The sequence below is a fragment of the Pseudorca crassidens genome, chromosome 15, assembly GCF_039906515.1.
Source record: "Pseudorca crassidens isolate mPseCra1 chromosome 15, mPseCra1.hap1, whole genome shotgun sequence".
Classification (NCBI taxonomy): domain Eukaryota; kingdom Metazoa; phylum Chordata; class Mammalia; order Artiodactyla; family Delphinidae; genus Pseudorca; species Pseudorca crassidens.
Window position 1 is genome coordinate 9,912,297 of NC_090310.1, and position 13,703 is coordinate 9,925,999.

The 13,703-nt window shown below is 51.6% G+C and overlaps 2 protein-coding genes and 1 non-coding gene across 8 annotated transcripts in view; 2 read left to right on the plus strand and 1 right to left on the minus strand.

The window, feature by feature from the left end:
- The window catches only part of GTF2IRD1 (GTF2I repeat domain containing 1), a 112,029-nt gene extending 108,618 nt beyond the window's left edge, over nucleotides 1–3,411 (plus strand). For 3 of the 6 annotated variants that reach the window (XM_067705935.1, XM_067705936.1, XM_067705939.1), the window contains 2 exons: nucleotides 1,490–1,608; nucleotides 2,692–3,410. In XM_067705935.1, coding sequence (XP_067562036.1) covers nucleotides 1,490–1,608; nucleotides 2,692–2,760 — 188 coding nt within the window. In that variant the 3' untranslated portion in view covers nucleotides 2,761–3,410. The other 3 variants (XM_067705938.1, XM_067705937.1, XM_067705934.1) reach the window with 3 other exon arrangements.
- A 621-nt stretch (nucleotides 3,412–4,032) lies between these two features.
- LOC137208277 (U6 spliceosomal RNA) lies at nucleotides 4,033–4,136 on the minus strand. The gene has a single exon (XR_010935590.1). It is a non-coding gene; the product is annotated as a U6 spliceosomal RNA (small nuclear RNA).
- Nucleotides 4,137–5,895: 1,759 nt separating this feature from the next.
- GTF2I (general transcription factor IIi) overlaps nucleotides 5,896–13,703 on the plus strand; it is a 144,140-nt gene continuing 136,332 nt past the window's right edge. Inside the window, exon 1 of the mRNA XM_067705947.1 lies at nucleotides 5,896–5,914. The gene's annotated coding sequence lies outside the window, so the exon portion shown is untranslated. The remainder of the gene's footprint in view (nucleotides 5,915–13,703) is intronic.

The following is a 13,703-nucleotide window of genomic DNA, read 5'->3' on the forward strand; positions in this document are numbered from 1 at the left end:
CGTCCTTCTAGCATGTGCTGATGCCACGGGCACGGCACTAGGCACTCATGGTAGGGAGGTGACTAGGTTTGGGAGCTGCTCCCAAGTCAAAGGCACACACGCAGAAGGCTCCATGGAGGCCTCAGGGAGGAGAGTTTGGGACAAATGGTCAGAGACTGGATGCTGTCACTTACATCCACCCCCCGCCCATGGCCATCTTTAGGGTCCACAGCGCTGGGCCAGCGCCTCTGACTTGTTGGCATGTGAAGCCTCCTACAAAAACTCCTCCTCCCTGGCTCGCAACCTGGGCTCCTCCTGCCTCCAGAGCCTCCTGTTTCCCGGGGTCTTTACACCACATCCCAGATGCCAGGCTCTGGTTTTGCTTCAGCAGCTGAACGAACAATTGCCCCCTGGGCCCAGCCTGCCCTCGTGCTGTGTCATTAAGACCCTTCTGGTGGGCTGTGTCAGTCACCTGTCCGTCCACTCAGTCGAGCCCAGTCCCCACCTGTGCATCACAGCAGCAAATCGTTTTCTGTTTTTTTCTTTTTTTTGGCCTTGAGAATTCGGGGATCTTAGTTCCCCGACCAGGGATGGAACCCGGTCCCCTGCGGTGGAAGTGCAGAGTCCTAACCACTGGACCGCCAGGGAATTTCCCAATATACAGCTGCAGATCTTTTTGATAAGTCTTACATATTCACATGAATTGAATTCAGCAGCAACACGACCCGTGCTAGGCCTGCTGTGTGCTGGGCTTGGTACTAGGCTCTTTCATACACATAATCTCCTTTGAGTCTCATATCACAGTTGTCCCCTTTTGGCTCAGAGAGGTTAATCAATTTACCAGGGTCACACAGCTAGTAGGTGGCAGCAGTGGAGTTTGAACTTAGGACTTCTGGCTCTAAACCAGGGTTTCTTTCCATTGGGACACTGCCTGTCTACTAGTACCTGTGACCTGTCATCATTCACAGCAAATCAGATCTGGGTCATCACACATCAGCGGTAACAGTAGCAACAATACTCATACCAATTCTCAGTTTCTGACTATTTACTGGGGACCAGGCACATTAGCTCATGTGACTCTCCCAGCAAGCCTGCAGGATCTTACATTTTACTTGTGACAGAATGAAGGCTCGTTGGCCACTAACTGACTCCCCTTAAGACTTAAGTCTGTGTGGCTCAGAGTCTGGGAGTTCTGGGGAGGCCGAGAGCCCGCAGGCTACATGGTCTGAGGAGGGTATAAGGAAACCTGCTGGGGAGACCCACCTGGGGGAGGAGGCTCTATCGTTAGCAAAGCAGACAGGTGAGCGGGAGCAGGAAGGTGGGCGAGTGGGGCGCGGGGCTGCTTAGGGAAGGAGGCCGGAGAGATGGACCTCAGCCGCTGGTGGGCCGGGAGCCTTGAGTGCTGAGAGGGGGACTTCAAACCAGAGAGCAAGGCCTTCTCCGTGGGGTGTCAGGAGGCCAAGACACAGTGGCCCTGGCACCTGGCGTCAGCAACCCTTTCTCCCACCAGCCAAAGACAGCAGCATCCCCAAGCGCAAGAGAAAGCGGGTCTCCGAAGGGAATTCCATCTCTTCTTCCTCCTCCTCTAACCCGGAGTCAGTGGCATCCACCAACCAGATCTCACTCGTGGTAAAGTTGCACAGACCTGGACCTGACTGCTCTTCTCTCTGGCTTTCAGCCGGCACTCGGGCAGGCTCGTCTACTCCAGAGCGTGGGTCTGGGGTGCGGGGAGATGCTGGGCACTGAGTAGAGTCTGCAGACACATCTGCCTGCCCTACCCATGAGACAGTCCACCCCCCTCTCATCAGTGCCCACAGGCGCCCGGGGAAGGAGTTCACACCCCCACTGTGCAGATGGGCAAGCTCAGGCCGAGGAGAGGGAAGGGACCTGACCACCCACTCGGCAGGACCTCAAGCAGACTCCTGGGTTCCCGGGGCAATCAGATGCTAGACTAACCTCTGCGCTCCCATCACATGCTCTGAGCCACAGCCCTGTGAGGTGTTCCCTGCAGTTACGTAGACAAGGAAAACCAGGGTCAGAGGCCACAAGACTCTGTGGCCTCATGGCTGGTCAGTGGTGGATGGAGACCCCACCTCCAAAGCGCCACCTGTTCTGCCATGTGGCTGGATTTTTCTCTCCTACCCACGAGGAAAACCTCATTAAGGGCACACACTTGAGGGTTCTTTCTGATTTCAAAATATTAGCTTTGAAATCCTGAGTCCAAATGGGGAGAATATTGGAAGACAGTTGAAAATGACTTTAGGATTTGTTTATCCTTGGACCCCTTCCTGCTAAACCCCAAAGCTCAGGCTTTGCCTCTGTTCCTGCCAGGGTGCTCACAGAGGGTCCCTAGCCCCTCGCACCACCCAGAGAGACAGGACAGCTGCTTTGGGGCCTGAGGCCTGGAGGGGGCTGAGTTGATGGTGGTGACCAGCAGTTCTGAGCCAATCCCCAATTCCCTCCCCACATGTCTGCTCACATGGCTAGCCCCCGGGACACAGGTGGGAATAGGTCAGAAGACTCCAGCCCAGGCCCCATGGCCACTGGTGAACTGCGTGACCTTAGACAGGTCACGTCCCGTCTCTGGGCATTCCATGGCCTCAAAATAAATAGCATCTGAGGAAGCCCTTCAGAAAGCAGCGCTGAGTGTTCTGGTATGCTCTCCACGTCACCCGGAGTCCTAACCCGGGCTCTCTGTCCCCCTCTTTCTAGCAATGGCCAATGTACATGGTGGACTATGCCGGCCTGAACGTGCAGCTCCCGGGACCTCTGAATTACTAGACCTCAGTGCTGAATCAGGACCTCACTCAGAAAGACTAAAGGAAATGTAATTTATGTACAAAGTGTATATTCGGATATGTATCGATGCCTTTTAGTTTTTCCAATGATTTTTACACTATATTCCTGCCGGCAAGGCCTTTTTAAATAAGTAAAAAAAAAAAACATTGCCTTTGTTCCTGTTGTGTGTTCTCTCTTGGAATTTGTGGCTGCAGCTATCACTGGAACGAGGTCAGGAAACCCAGCTCAGGTGGCCTGCCCGGGCCCTCCGTCCTTGCCAAAGCAGAGGCGGTGGCCCTGACCGCGAGGCCCTGGGTACAGACTTCACTCATTTGGCTGCTGCTGGGGTCACATGACCTCAGGATGCGGCACCACGGAAGGCAAAGTGCTAGGCTGACCCCCCTGGCCTCAAGGAGCGTTCAGTGTGGTAAGGGGCCGTCTTGTCCTTGCCCCAGTAACTCAGGTGAAGTCAGAAAAGTCAAGTATGGGGACTTCCCTGGTGGCACAGCGATTAAGATTCCGAGCTCCCAATGCAGGGGGCCTGGGTTTGATCCCTGGTCCAGGAACTAGGTCCCACATGCCACAACTAAGGAGCCCACATGCCGCAACAAAGGAGCCAGTGAGCTGCAACTAAGGAGCCTGCCTGTCGCAACTAAGACCTGATGCAACCAAATAAATAAATAAATAAATAAATATATATATATATATATATATATATATATATATATATTTAAGTCAAGTATGATAAGCAAGTATGGAATTTCCATAGCTGGAGGGAAGGCATCTTGGCGAAGGGGCTTTGGGTTGGGCCTGGAGGGCTGGGGTGGGTTTTTTTGTGTGTGTTTTTCTTTAACATCTTTATTGGAGTATAATTGCTTTGCAATGGTATGTTAGTTTCTGCTGTACAACAAAGTGAACAGCTATACATATACATATACCCTCATATCTCCCCCCTCTTGCATCTCCCTCCCACCCTCCCACCCTCCCTATCCCACCCTCCCTATCCCACCCCTCTAGGTGGTCACAAAGCACGGAGCTCATCTCCCTGTGCTATGCAGCTGCTTCCCACTAGCTATCTATTTACATTTGGTAGCATATATATGTCCATGCCACTCTCTCACTTCATCCCAGCTTACCTTCCCTCTCCCCATGTCCTCAAGTCCATTCTATACGTCTGCGTCTTTATTCCTGTCCTGCCCCTAGGTTCTTCAGAACCATTTTTTTTTTTTAAGATTCCATATATATGTGTTAGCATACGGTATTTGTTTTTCTCTTAAAAATATGGAATGCTTCACAAATTTGCGTGTCATCCTTGCCCAGGGGCCATGCTAATCTCTGTATCGTTCCGATTTTAGTGTATGAGCTGCCGAAGCCAGCACCTGGGGTGGGTTTTTGACAGAGTTCTGGGTACTGAAGCAGAGTGATGGGTCACAGCTGCTTCTCAGAAAGACCTCTTTGGTGGCAGGTGGAAAGGTGAAGGAAAGGATGAGACAGGAGGCAGAAAGACAAGTCAAAAGGGCCTGGCGGTAGTCCAGGCCTGGCACCCAGTGGCCGCTCATTCAGTCCTGGTGGGGAAGGCAGGGCGCCCTTACCTAGTGCAGAATCAGGAAATGGTCCTAGAAGCACATTAGGAGTTGGTGGGACAAAGCGGGGAGGGCTGGCGCAGGACGGTGGCACAAAGCGGGGGAGAGCCGCACGTGCAAAGGCAGGGAGGCCCGGACTGAGAACCTGGAAGTTCCAGGAACAAGGAGTCACTGGAGCAGAGGACTCAAGGAGAGCGGCTGGAAGTGTGACGGATAGGTGGGTGTGTTCCCAGAAGGCTGCTGCCTGCACATGGTGCTGTGATCGAGAGGTGGGCGGGGGCAGAAATGCAGCCTGGGTTCTGCTGGCCCAGCCTTGCACGTTGCATCCTGTTCTCCCTGGCCCTGGTGGAAGACCTTGTGGTCCGGGTAAAGGTGATGGGGTATGGTGGTGAGAGCCACAGCACGGAGTACCAGGGGAGAACCAAGACCAGATCTGCATTTTGGAAGGGTCCACTTCCAGCAGCCAGGAAGCTTCAGAGGAGAGAGAAGCTGGAGGCCATGTGGGAGGCTCTTGTAGTTGTTCCAGCGAGAGCTGGCAGGGTTTGAGCCAGGTGGAGAATAACAGGGAGGGCAGCCAACAGGACTTGGAGGTCAATTGGATGCAAGTGCTGGGGCATAGAGGAGTCAGGGTGACCACGGGGTCCAGCCAAGGTCCAGCAGGAAGCCTGCAGCTTGGAGGAACTGAGTCCTGAATCAGCTAAGTACACAATCCAAATGGTTCAGGAGCTTCTGCCAGCCCTCTGGGTTAGCCCGGTGCCCAGAGCTGGGAGGGAAGGCCCTGTCCCAGCCTTCCAGACTCTGCTTCCTCCTAGAAAGACGCAAGAAGCCGGAACCACGAGCTGGGTATGCCCCACCCAAACTTGTCCTCTTTCTGCCACATGCCAGTGGCCCCAGGACCTGCCAGGGCTCTCCACTCCATCCTCAGGCCCCTGGCCCTGGGCCCAGCTGGCCTTGTAATCTCCAGGATCAGGGGGAGGGGCGACCCCCTCTACTGACCACCCCCCCCAAGGCATAAACTGCCTAGGAGATCAAGGACATCGTTGCAGCTGCCACCTTGCCTTCAAGCCCCCTTCTCTTGCCACCCAGCCTTCCCCCATCTCATCCTATCTCTCCCTGGATTAAAAAACCCCACTGCTTTCCCTCCCCCGCAGCACTGAGTGCCAACTTCTTGGCGCTCCCGGTCTGTCCCCCTCCTCTGCCTCTCATCCCACCGATCTGTCCCCTTTCTTCTCCACGTCAGCCACAGAGCAGTGAGCGGCTGCAGCCTTGGCACCGGCCTCCTCGCGGCCTGGCCGGCCTGGGACTCAGGTCCACCTGGCGCCCCCGCACCCCAGCTGGCGCCTCCCGGTTGTCTAGACCGACCAGGGTCGCCCCGCCCCCGGGCTCAGATCTGCGGCCAGAGCCGGAAGTGGCTCCGGCCCCGGGAGGGCGGGGCTCCGCGTGCCCGAGACGGTGCCGCCGCCGACTGCGCGGAGAGGCGGGGAGCCCCGGCGAAGGGCGCTGGAACCCCGGAACACCAGCGCTGCGGACTGCAGAGTGTCTGCATCTGTCATCTTTCGGACGTGTGCAAATAGGTAGGTTGGTGCAGCAAACCTTCGCGCCTTGTTGCCGGACTTCATTTCATAAAAGCATAAGGCGGAACCCCTCCCGTCAAGTCAAAGCTTTTGAACCAAGAGGTGACCTGTGTCCGTTTCCCCTCCTGTCCCGGGCGCTCCGGGCTTTGGGAGGTGTGTCCGGGCTGAGTACGGAGGATGTGCTTGGGGGCCGCTGGCCACCTCCCCTCCACCCCCCACCCCGCCTGCTCGCTTTGCCCAGTGTGCCCAGCCAGCACCCCCAGATACGCTGGGGGATGCCTTACCCAGTATGTCCTCCCAAGCATCCCCTGCTTTCTGCAAGAGAGCCAGATGCTGTTTATGCAACCTCTCCAGAATCTCAGCGTACTGTACTTTTTAAAGTGATTTGATTCAAAGCACTCATTCTTTAATTAAACTTCATTTAGCTGCCATCTGTCTGGGTTCAAAATTGGCTTCGTGTTTTGCAACTCTAAATGAGAATTGTTATTGGATTTGTAAACACATGCACCAAAAAAAAAAAAATCACAAAACACTTTCAAAAGTAATAAATGAGGAATGTGCAGAAGCATGTTGGGAGCTGCATCTTAGGCGTTCTAATTGCTGGGGAATGTATTCTGGTGGGTACATAATCATTTTATATACAAATCTTTGTATAGAAATCTGGTATCAATGAAAAGATCAAGATTATAGAAAATGCTGGAATTATATCTGACTGAAAACAGTAATAAAGCAATAATCAGAGCAGGGACAAAGCGAGGGTGAGGCCGGAGGGGGGCGGGGAGCAGCTCTCATGCACCTGTTCCCCTGCAGGGAGCCTCCCTCACCTGCCCAGCTGCTTCCCTTCTGCTAAAAAAGGAGGAGGGTGAGCCTGAGCTCTACTGGCAGGGGCTTCACAACAACCCTTCTAGATACCTTTTTAAGTAAGGAGTCAAAGCTTTATTAAGGCTCAGCTGCTGACCTCCAAGGTGTAGGGTCTGCTCCCTCCCACCTGGGCCAAGCAGAGAAGGAGAAAGAAGAGAAAAGATGGAGAGGGATGGTAGCACCTCTTTGAAGCCTCATGTAGTGGCTCTTCAGGAAGAATAGTATTAAGGATTTTTCGGTGGGGAAACTGAGGCACGAAGACAGTGGAGGAGCAGAGCTGGAGGCTGGTGGTCGCAGGATGGGCAGCTCTTGGTGTCAGAGTTTCTGGTTGATCGAGTTTGGAGGACGCAGAAGTGGGAAGGGGGGTAGAGGTTGACGTGTGTGGATTGAAACAGGACCCCAACAACCCAAAGACTCTCTTTGAGTGATCTGGCCTCTGCCCCGTGCTCCCCTGATCTCATATCCTGGGCCGTCTCCCCAGCACTGCCCTTCTGTCACATGGGGTTGGGGGTCCTTCTTTCATTTCCTCAAAGAGGCCTCTCCTTCTTCCCAACTCACGTGGCAGCGCCTTCCTGTTTTACCTTTCACTGAAATGTCCCCTCCACGGAGGCCTCTCCGAACCATCCAGTCTAAGGCAGAAATACCCTCCACCTCATGATTTTTAAATTTCACCTCCTTTTAAAAAACAAACCATGTTGGGCTTCCCTGGTGGTGCAGTGGTTGAGAGTCTGCCTGCTGATGCAGGGGACACGGGTTCGTGCCCCGGTCTGGGAAGATCCCACGTGCCGCGGAGCGGTTGGGCCCGTGAGCCATGGCCGCTGAGCCTGCGCGTCCGGAGCCTGTGCTCCGCAACGGGAGAGGCCACAACAGTGAGAGGCCCGCGTACTGTAAAATAAATAAATAAATAAATAATAAAATAAAATAAAACCATGTTATTACTGCACTCATCTCCACAGGGGGCAGAAAGTGAGCCTTCCCTTAACTCTATTTTTTTTTTTTTTTTTTTCGCTGCACCACTCAGCTTGCAGGATCTTAGTTCCCCGACCAGGGATCGAACCCGAGCCCTCAGCAGTGAAAGCACCGAGTCCTAAAACCACTGGACCTCCAGGGAATTCCCTTCCTTTAACCCTAGATCCTCCTTCCTAGTGATTCCAGTAACCTTGCCCCCACCCCATCACCCTCCCATCTACGGGGAACCAGGACAGGTGCCTCTGCCTGTTTTCCACCATTAAAGCCTGCTTGTTTGATTTCTGGTCAAGCGTTTAGACTCCAGAAGCCTGATGTTTCAACATCAATGTCCCTGAAATGATCCACCTAAGATGTAGGAAATGGGAGCCAGGATAAACACTAGATGCTACAAGAGGTACGAAAAACACTCCACCTGGCTTACACTTCTGCAGGTAATAGTAATATAACCACTATATACTAACTGTCTAAAATGCCAGAGCCATTAGGTAAGACCTTTTGTGTGCACTGTTAGTCCTCACAGCTCTGCAAGGTAAATATTCTTTCTTCCTCTTACAGATGAAGAATTTGAGGTTCAAAAAAGATCAAGGGTTATTATCCAGGGTTACACAACTAGGAAAAATTGAGCACCAAGCCAGGATTCAAAGCTAGGGCTGCCTGACTTAGAGGATTCAGGCCACCAAGCGCTGGCCCAAGGTAGAGCCTGCATGCAGCTGCCCCTCCCCGCTCTGCGTACAAGGCAAGGGGTGGAAAAGCAGTGGGCAACCTCCAGCTGGGAGGAGTTCTTGTCTCGTTTCCTCGTTTGAAGAAGAACAGAGGTACATTTAAAAAGAGGGGTCTTCCCTGGTGGCGCAGTGGTTAAGAATCCGTCTGCCAATGCAGGGGACACGGGTTCGTGCCCCGGTCCGGGAAGATCCCACATGCCGCAGAGCAACTAAGCCCACGTGCCACAACTACTGAGCCTGCGCTTTAGAGCCCGCGAGCCACAACTACTGAAGCCTACGCGCCTAGAGCCCGTGCTGCGCAACAAGAGAAGCCACCGCAACGAGAAACCCACGCACCGCAACGAAGAGTAGCCCCCGCTCACCACAACTAGAGAAAGTCCACGGGCAGCAACAAAGACCCAACGCAGCCAAAAATAATAATAAATAAATTTATTTAAAAAATAAGAAAAAGGGGAGGGCTTCCCTCGTGGCACAGTGGTTAAGAATCCACCTGCCAATGCAGCGGACATGGGTTCGTGCCCTGGTCTGGGAAGATCCCACATGCCACAGAGCAACTAAGCCCGTGCGCCACAACTACTGAGCCTGTGCTCTACAGCCCACGAGCCACAACTACTGAAGCCTGCACGCCTAGAGCCCGGGCTCTGCAACAAGAGAAGCCACCGCAATGAGAAGCCTGCACACTGCAACGAAGAGTAGCCCCTGCTCTCTGCAACTAGAGAAAACCTGCATGCAGCAATGAAGACCCAACGCAGCCAAAAATAAATAAATAAATAAATTTATTTTTAAAGAAAAGAGGAGGGAAGAATGGGTACCAGTTCAAGGCTTGCCCAGAAAAGTTGCTAAGACACTCCTCTTAGTGCACAGGAAAGGGATATTAACAGGAGGCCACAGCTGGAAGGACCAGAGAAATACAAACACATACAATCTCACGTATACACACTCACACAGACTCATACACATAGCGCACATACACACACATATTTTTAAAACTGTTAATTAGAGGTGTTGTCATAATCCCCAGTTATAGCAGAGTGCTTGGCTCACAGATGTTGGACTGGCATCTGAGAAAGTGGTACAGAGAGGAGCCATCCTCAGCCACAGCTCTGAACACAGCCGGCCCTGCCAGCACGCAGCTCTGCTGGACCCCACTGCCCCAGGAGGAAATCCTCCGGCCTCACTCTGGCATCTGGGGCCCAGCCCCCAACAACTCCTTCTGTATCTCCCAGTGTGCCTTGGGCTCCAGCCAAACCATGTCCTTACTGTTCTCAGAACATTCTAGAGCCTAACATACCTCCACTCCTCTGCCCCGGCTTTCAGCCTGGCTGGCCCTTCCCCTTTCCTTTGCTTCACAAGGGTGTGCCCTGCTCTGTGGTCCAGCAGGAAGGTCCTGTCTTGTGCCACCTCCCCAGGCGGTCCCGGCCCAGCAGGTGCTCTCAGAAAACTCCACACAATGTGCTATTGTCCCCTGAAAAAAAAAGAGCTTATTGAACACACAGCCTGAAACACTAGCTCCTAATATCTCCTAAACATCCCCCAGCAAAAAGAATGTCGTTTTCTTCTCTGTCGCCTTCCAGACGTCCTGCTCTGAAGTCTGAGATACAAGCCTTCCTTGCTCAGGAAATCTGCTCTTCCTCTTGAAGTCTCATTTCTCGTTTTTTTCATTTCCCCCCCCTACCATGGTGTACATTACATCCCCATGACTTATTTATTTTATAACTGGGAGTTTGTACTTTTGCACCACCTTCACCCATTTCACCCATCGTCCACTCCCTGCCTCTGCCAACTACCAATCTATCTGTATCTGTAAGGATTTTTTATTTTTCTTAATTTATTTTTGGCTGCGTTGGTCTTAGTTGCTACGCATGGGCTTTCTCTAGTTGCTGCGAGCGGGGACTACTCTTCGTTTTGGTGCATGGGCCTCTCTTATTGTGGAGCACGGGCTCTAGGTGCATGGACTCAGTAGTTGTGGCTCGCGGGCTCTAGAGCACAGGCTCAGTAATTGCGGCGCACAGGCTTAGTTGCTCCGCAGCATGTGGGATCTTCTCGGACCAGGGCTCGAACCCATGTCCCTTGCATTGGCAGGCGGATTCATAACCACTGCGCCACCAGGGAAGTCCCAGTTTTTTGTTGTTTTATTTGTTATTTTGTTTTTTAGATTCCACATATAAGTGAAATCATGTGGTATTTGTCTTTCTCTGATTTACTTCACTTAGTGTAATACCCTCTAAGTCCATCCATGTTGTCACAAATGGCAAGATTTCATTCTTTTTTGTGGCTGAGTGATATTCTATTGTGTGGGTATATATAGACCACATCTTCTTTTTTTTTTTTTTTTTTTTTTTTTTGCGGTACGCGGGCCTCTCACCGTTGTGGCCTCTCCCGTGGCGGAGCACAGGCTCCGGACGCGCAGGCTCAGCGGCCATGGCTCACGGGCCCAGCCGCTCCACGGCACGTGGGATCCTCCCGGACCGGGGCACGAACCCGCGTCCCCTGCATCGGCAGGCGGACTCTCAACCACTGCGCCACCAGGGAAGCCCAGACTATATCTTCTTTATCCATTCATCCATCCAGGGACACTTAGGTTGCTCCCATGTCTTGGCTATTGCAAATAATACTGTAGTGAATACAGAGGTACAGATACCTTTTCGAGGTAGTGTTTTTGTTTCCTTCCAATAAATACCCTAAAGTGGAATTGCTGGATCATATGGTAGTTCTATTTCTAATTTTTAGGAACCTCCATACTGTTTCCCAGAGTCGCTATGCTAATTTACATTCCCACCAACAGTGCACAAGGGTTATCTTTTCTCCACATCCTTGCCAGCATTTATTATTTGTTGTCTTTTTGATAACAGCCATTCTAACAGGTGTGAGGTGGTATCTCATTGTGGTTTTGATTTGCATTTCCCTGATGATCAGTGATTTTGAGCACCTTTTCATGTACCTATTGGCCATGTGTACCTCTTCTTTGGGAAAGTGTCTATTGAGATCCTCTGCCCTTTTTTTTTTTTCTGGAGTATAGTTGATTTACAATGTTGTGTTAGTTTCAGGTGTACAGCAAAGTGAATCAGTTATATATATATCTCCATTCTTTTTCAGATTCTTTTCCCATATAGGTTATTATAGAATATTGAGTAGAGTTCCCCCTGCTATACAGTAGGTCCTTGTTAGTTATCTATTTTATATATAGTACTGTGTCTATGTTAATCCCAATCTCCTAATTTATCACTTCCCCCCATGTTTCCCCTTTGGTAACCATAAGTTTGATTTCGAGATCTGTGAGTCTGTTTCTGTTTTGTAAAAAAGTTCATTCGTATCATTGTTTTGTTAGATTCCACATATAAGTGATATCATATGATATCTGTCTTTCCCTTTCTGACTTACTTCCTCTGCCCATTGTTTGCTTTTTGCTCTTGCGTTGTGTGAGTTCACTATACATCTTGGATATTAACCCCTTATCAGCTATGTGATTTGCATATATTTTCTCCCATTCGGTAGTTTGTTGAAGCCTCATTTTTTTGGGGGGGGGGTCTCTGACCCTTTCTCCTTCTCCAAGAGCTTGCCCTGCTCTGCTGTCAGCCAGCCCTGCAGCTGCAGGCTGTTTTTTTTTTTTTTTTTTTTTGGCCATGCCACTCGGCTTGCAGGATCTTAGTTCCCCGACCAGGGATCGAGCCCATGCCTGCAGCAGTGAAAGTGCAGAGTCCTAACCACTGGGCCGCCAGGGAGTACCCCAGGCTGCTTCTGCTCCCTTTGCTTCTGCCTCCTTCCTTCTCTCTCTCTGCTTTGCTACTGCCCCCACCTCCTTTCAGAGGAGGTGTTTCTAAGGACTCTGGGAGGCTCACACACTTGCCTCATCCCCTGAGGGACTTCCTGCTCTCCAGGCCTCAGACATCCTCAGGGCCTAAGCACCTGGTTCCCTGGACCCCAATGAAGAGAATGGTTTGAAGTGAATCTGGAAAATGGGCAGGGACTGCAGAGGTTGGGGGAGTTACCTGCTGTGTCTTCAGTAGATCTGTGAACCTCTTGAGTTGGCTGTCAGGACCAGGAGGTGAAAGGGACCAGAAAGCATCCTCCCGAAAGGTCATAAGCCCATTGGAGTGACAATTCATTGGCTTATTTAGTGATGAAACAAACACTCATGAAGCATCTTTGCCAAGACCTCGTGCCTCCTGCCTGTGATGGACAAGAAGCAAGTCAACAGCCGACATGTAACTACAAGACCAGAGCTGTGAAGGAAATGGACAAGGTGTAGGAACCAAGGCTGAGGTCGACCAGGGAAGAGACGAGGATGAAATTGAGTCTTTAAACGTCAGTAGGAGTCAGCCAAGCAAAGAACAGGAGGAAGACAAACATCTCCAGAGAGAGGGAGCAGGGCATGGGGGCCCTGAGTTGGGGACTGGGGAAGAAGTGGACTTCTTTCTGTGGAGGTGATGAGTGGTGGGTGAAGGGGAGAGAGCCATGGGATGCAGCTGGAGAAGCACGACTTCATCCGCAGTGTCCTGGCCGCTGCCAAAGAGTTTTATTTAGTCATGGGAGCAACACGCTCCAATTTATGCTTCTTCAGAACTCACTCTGGTTGCTCTGTGGAGAATGTAAAGAACTCCAACAACTCAACGGAAAACACACACGGGCTTCCCTGGTGGCGCAGTGGTTTAGAGTCCACCTGCCGATGCAGGGGACACGGGTTCGTGCCCCGGTCCGGGAAGATCCCACATGCTGCGGAGTGGCTGGGCCTGTGAGCCATGGCCGCTGAGCCTGCGCGTCCGGAGCCTGTGCTCCGCAACGGGAGAGGCCACAACAGTGAGAGGCCCACGTACGGCAAAAAAAAAAAAAAAAGAAAGACAGAAAACACACACAACCCAAGTAAAAAATGGGCAAAAGACTTGAGTGGATATTTCTCCAAAGAAGATATACAAATGGCCAATCAATTAATGAAAAGATGCTTAACATCATTAATCATTAGGGAAATGCAAATCAAAACCACGATGAGGGGGACTTCCCTGGCGGTCCAGTGGTTAAGACTCTGCGCTCCCAGTGCAAGGGATACAGGTTCGATCCCTGGTCGGGGAACTAAAATCCCACATGCCACACAGCGTGGCCAAAAAAAAAAAAAAAAAACCCCACAATGAGGTACCACCTACTAGGATGTCTATGATAAAAAAGAAAACAGAAAATAGCAAGGGTTGGAGAGGATGTGGAGAAACTGGAAACTTCCTGCATTGCTGGTGGGAATGTGAAAT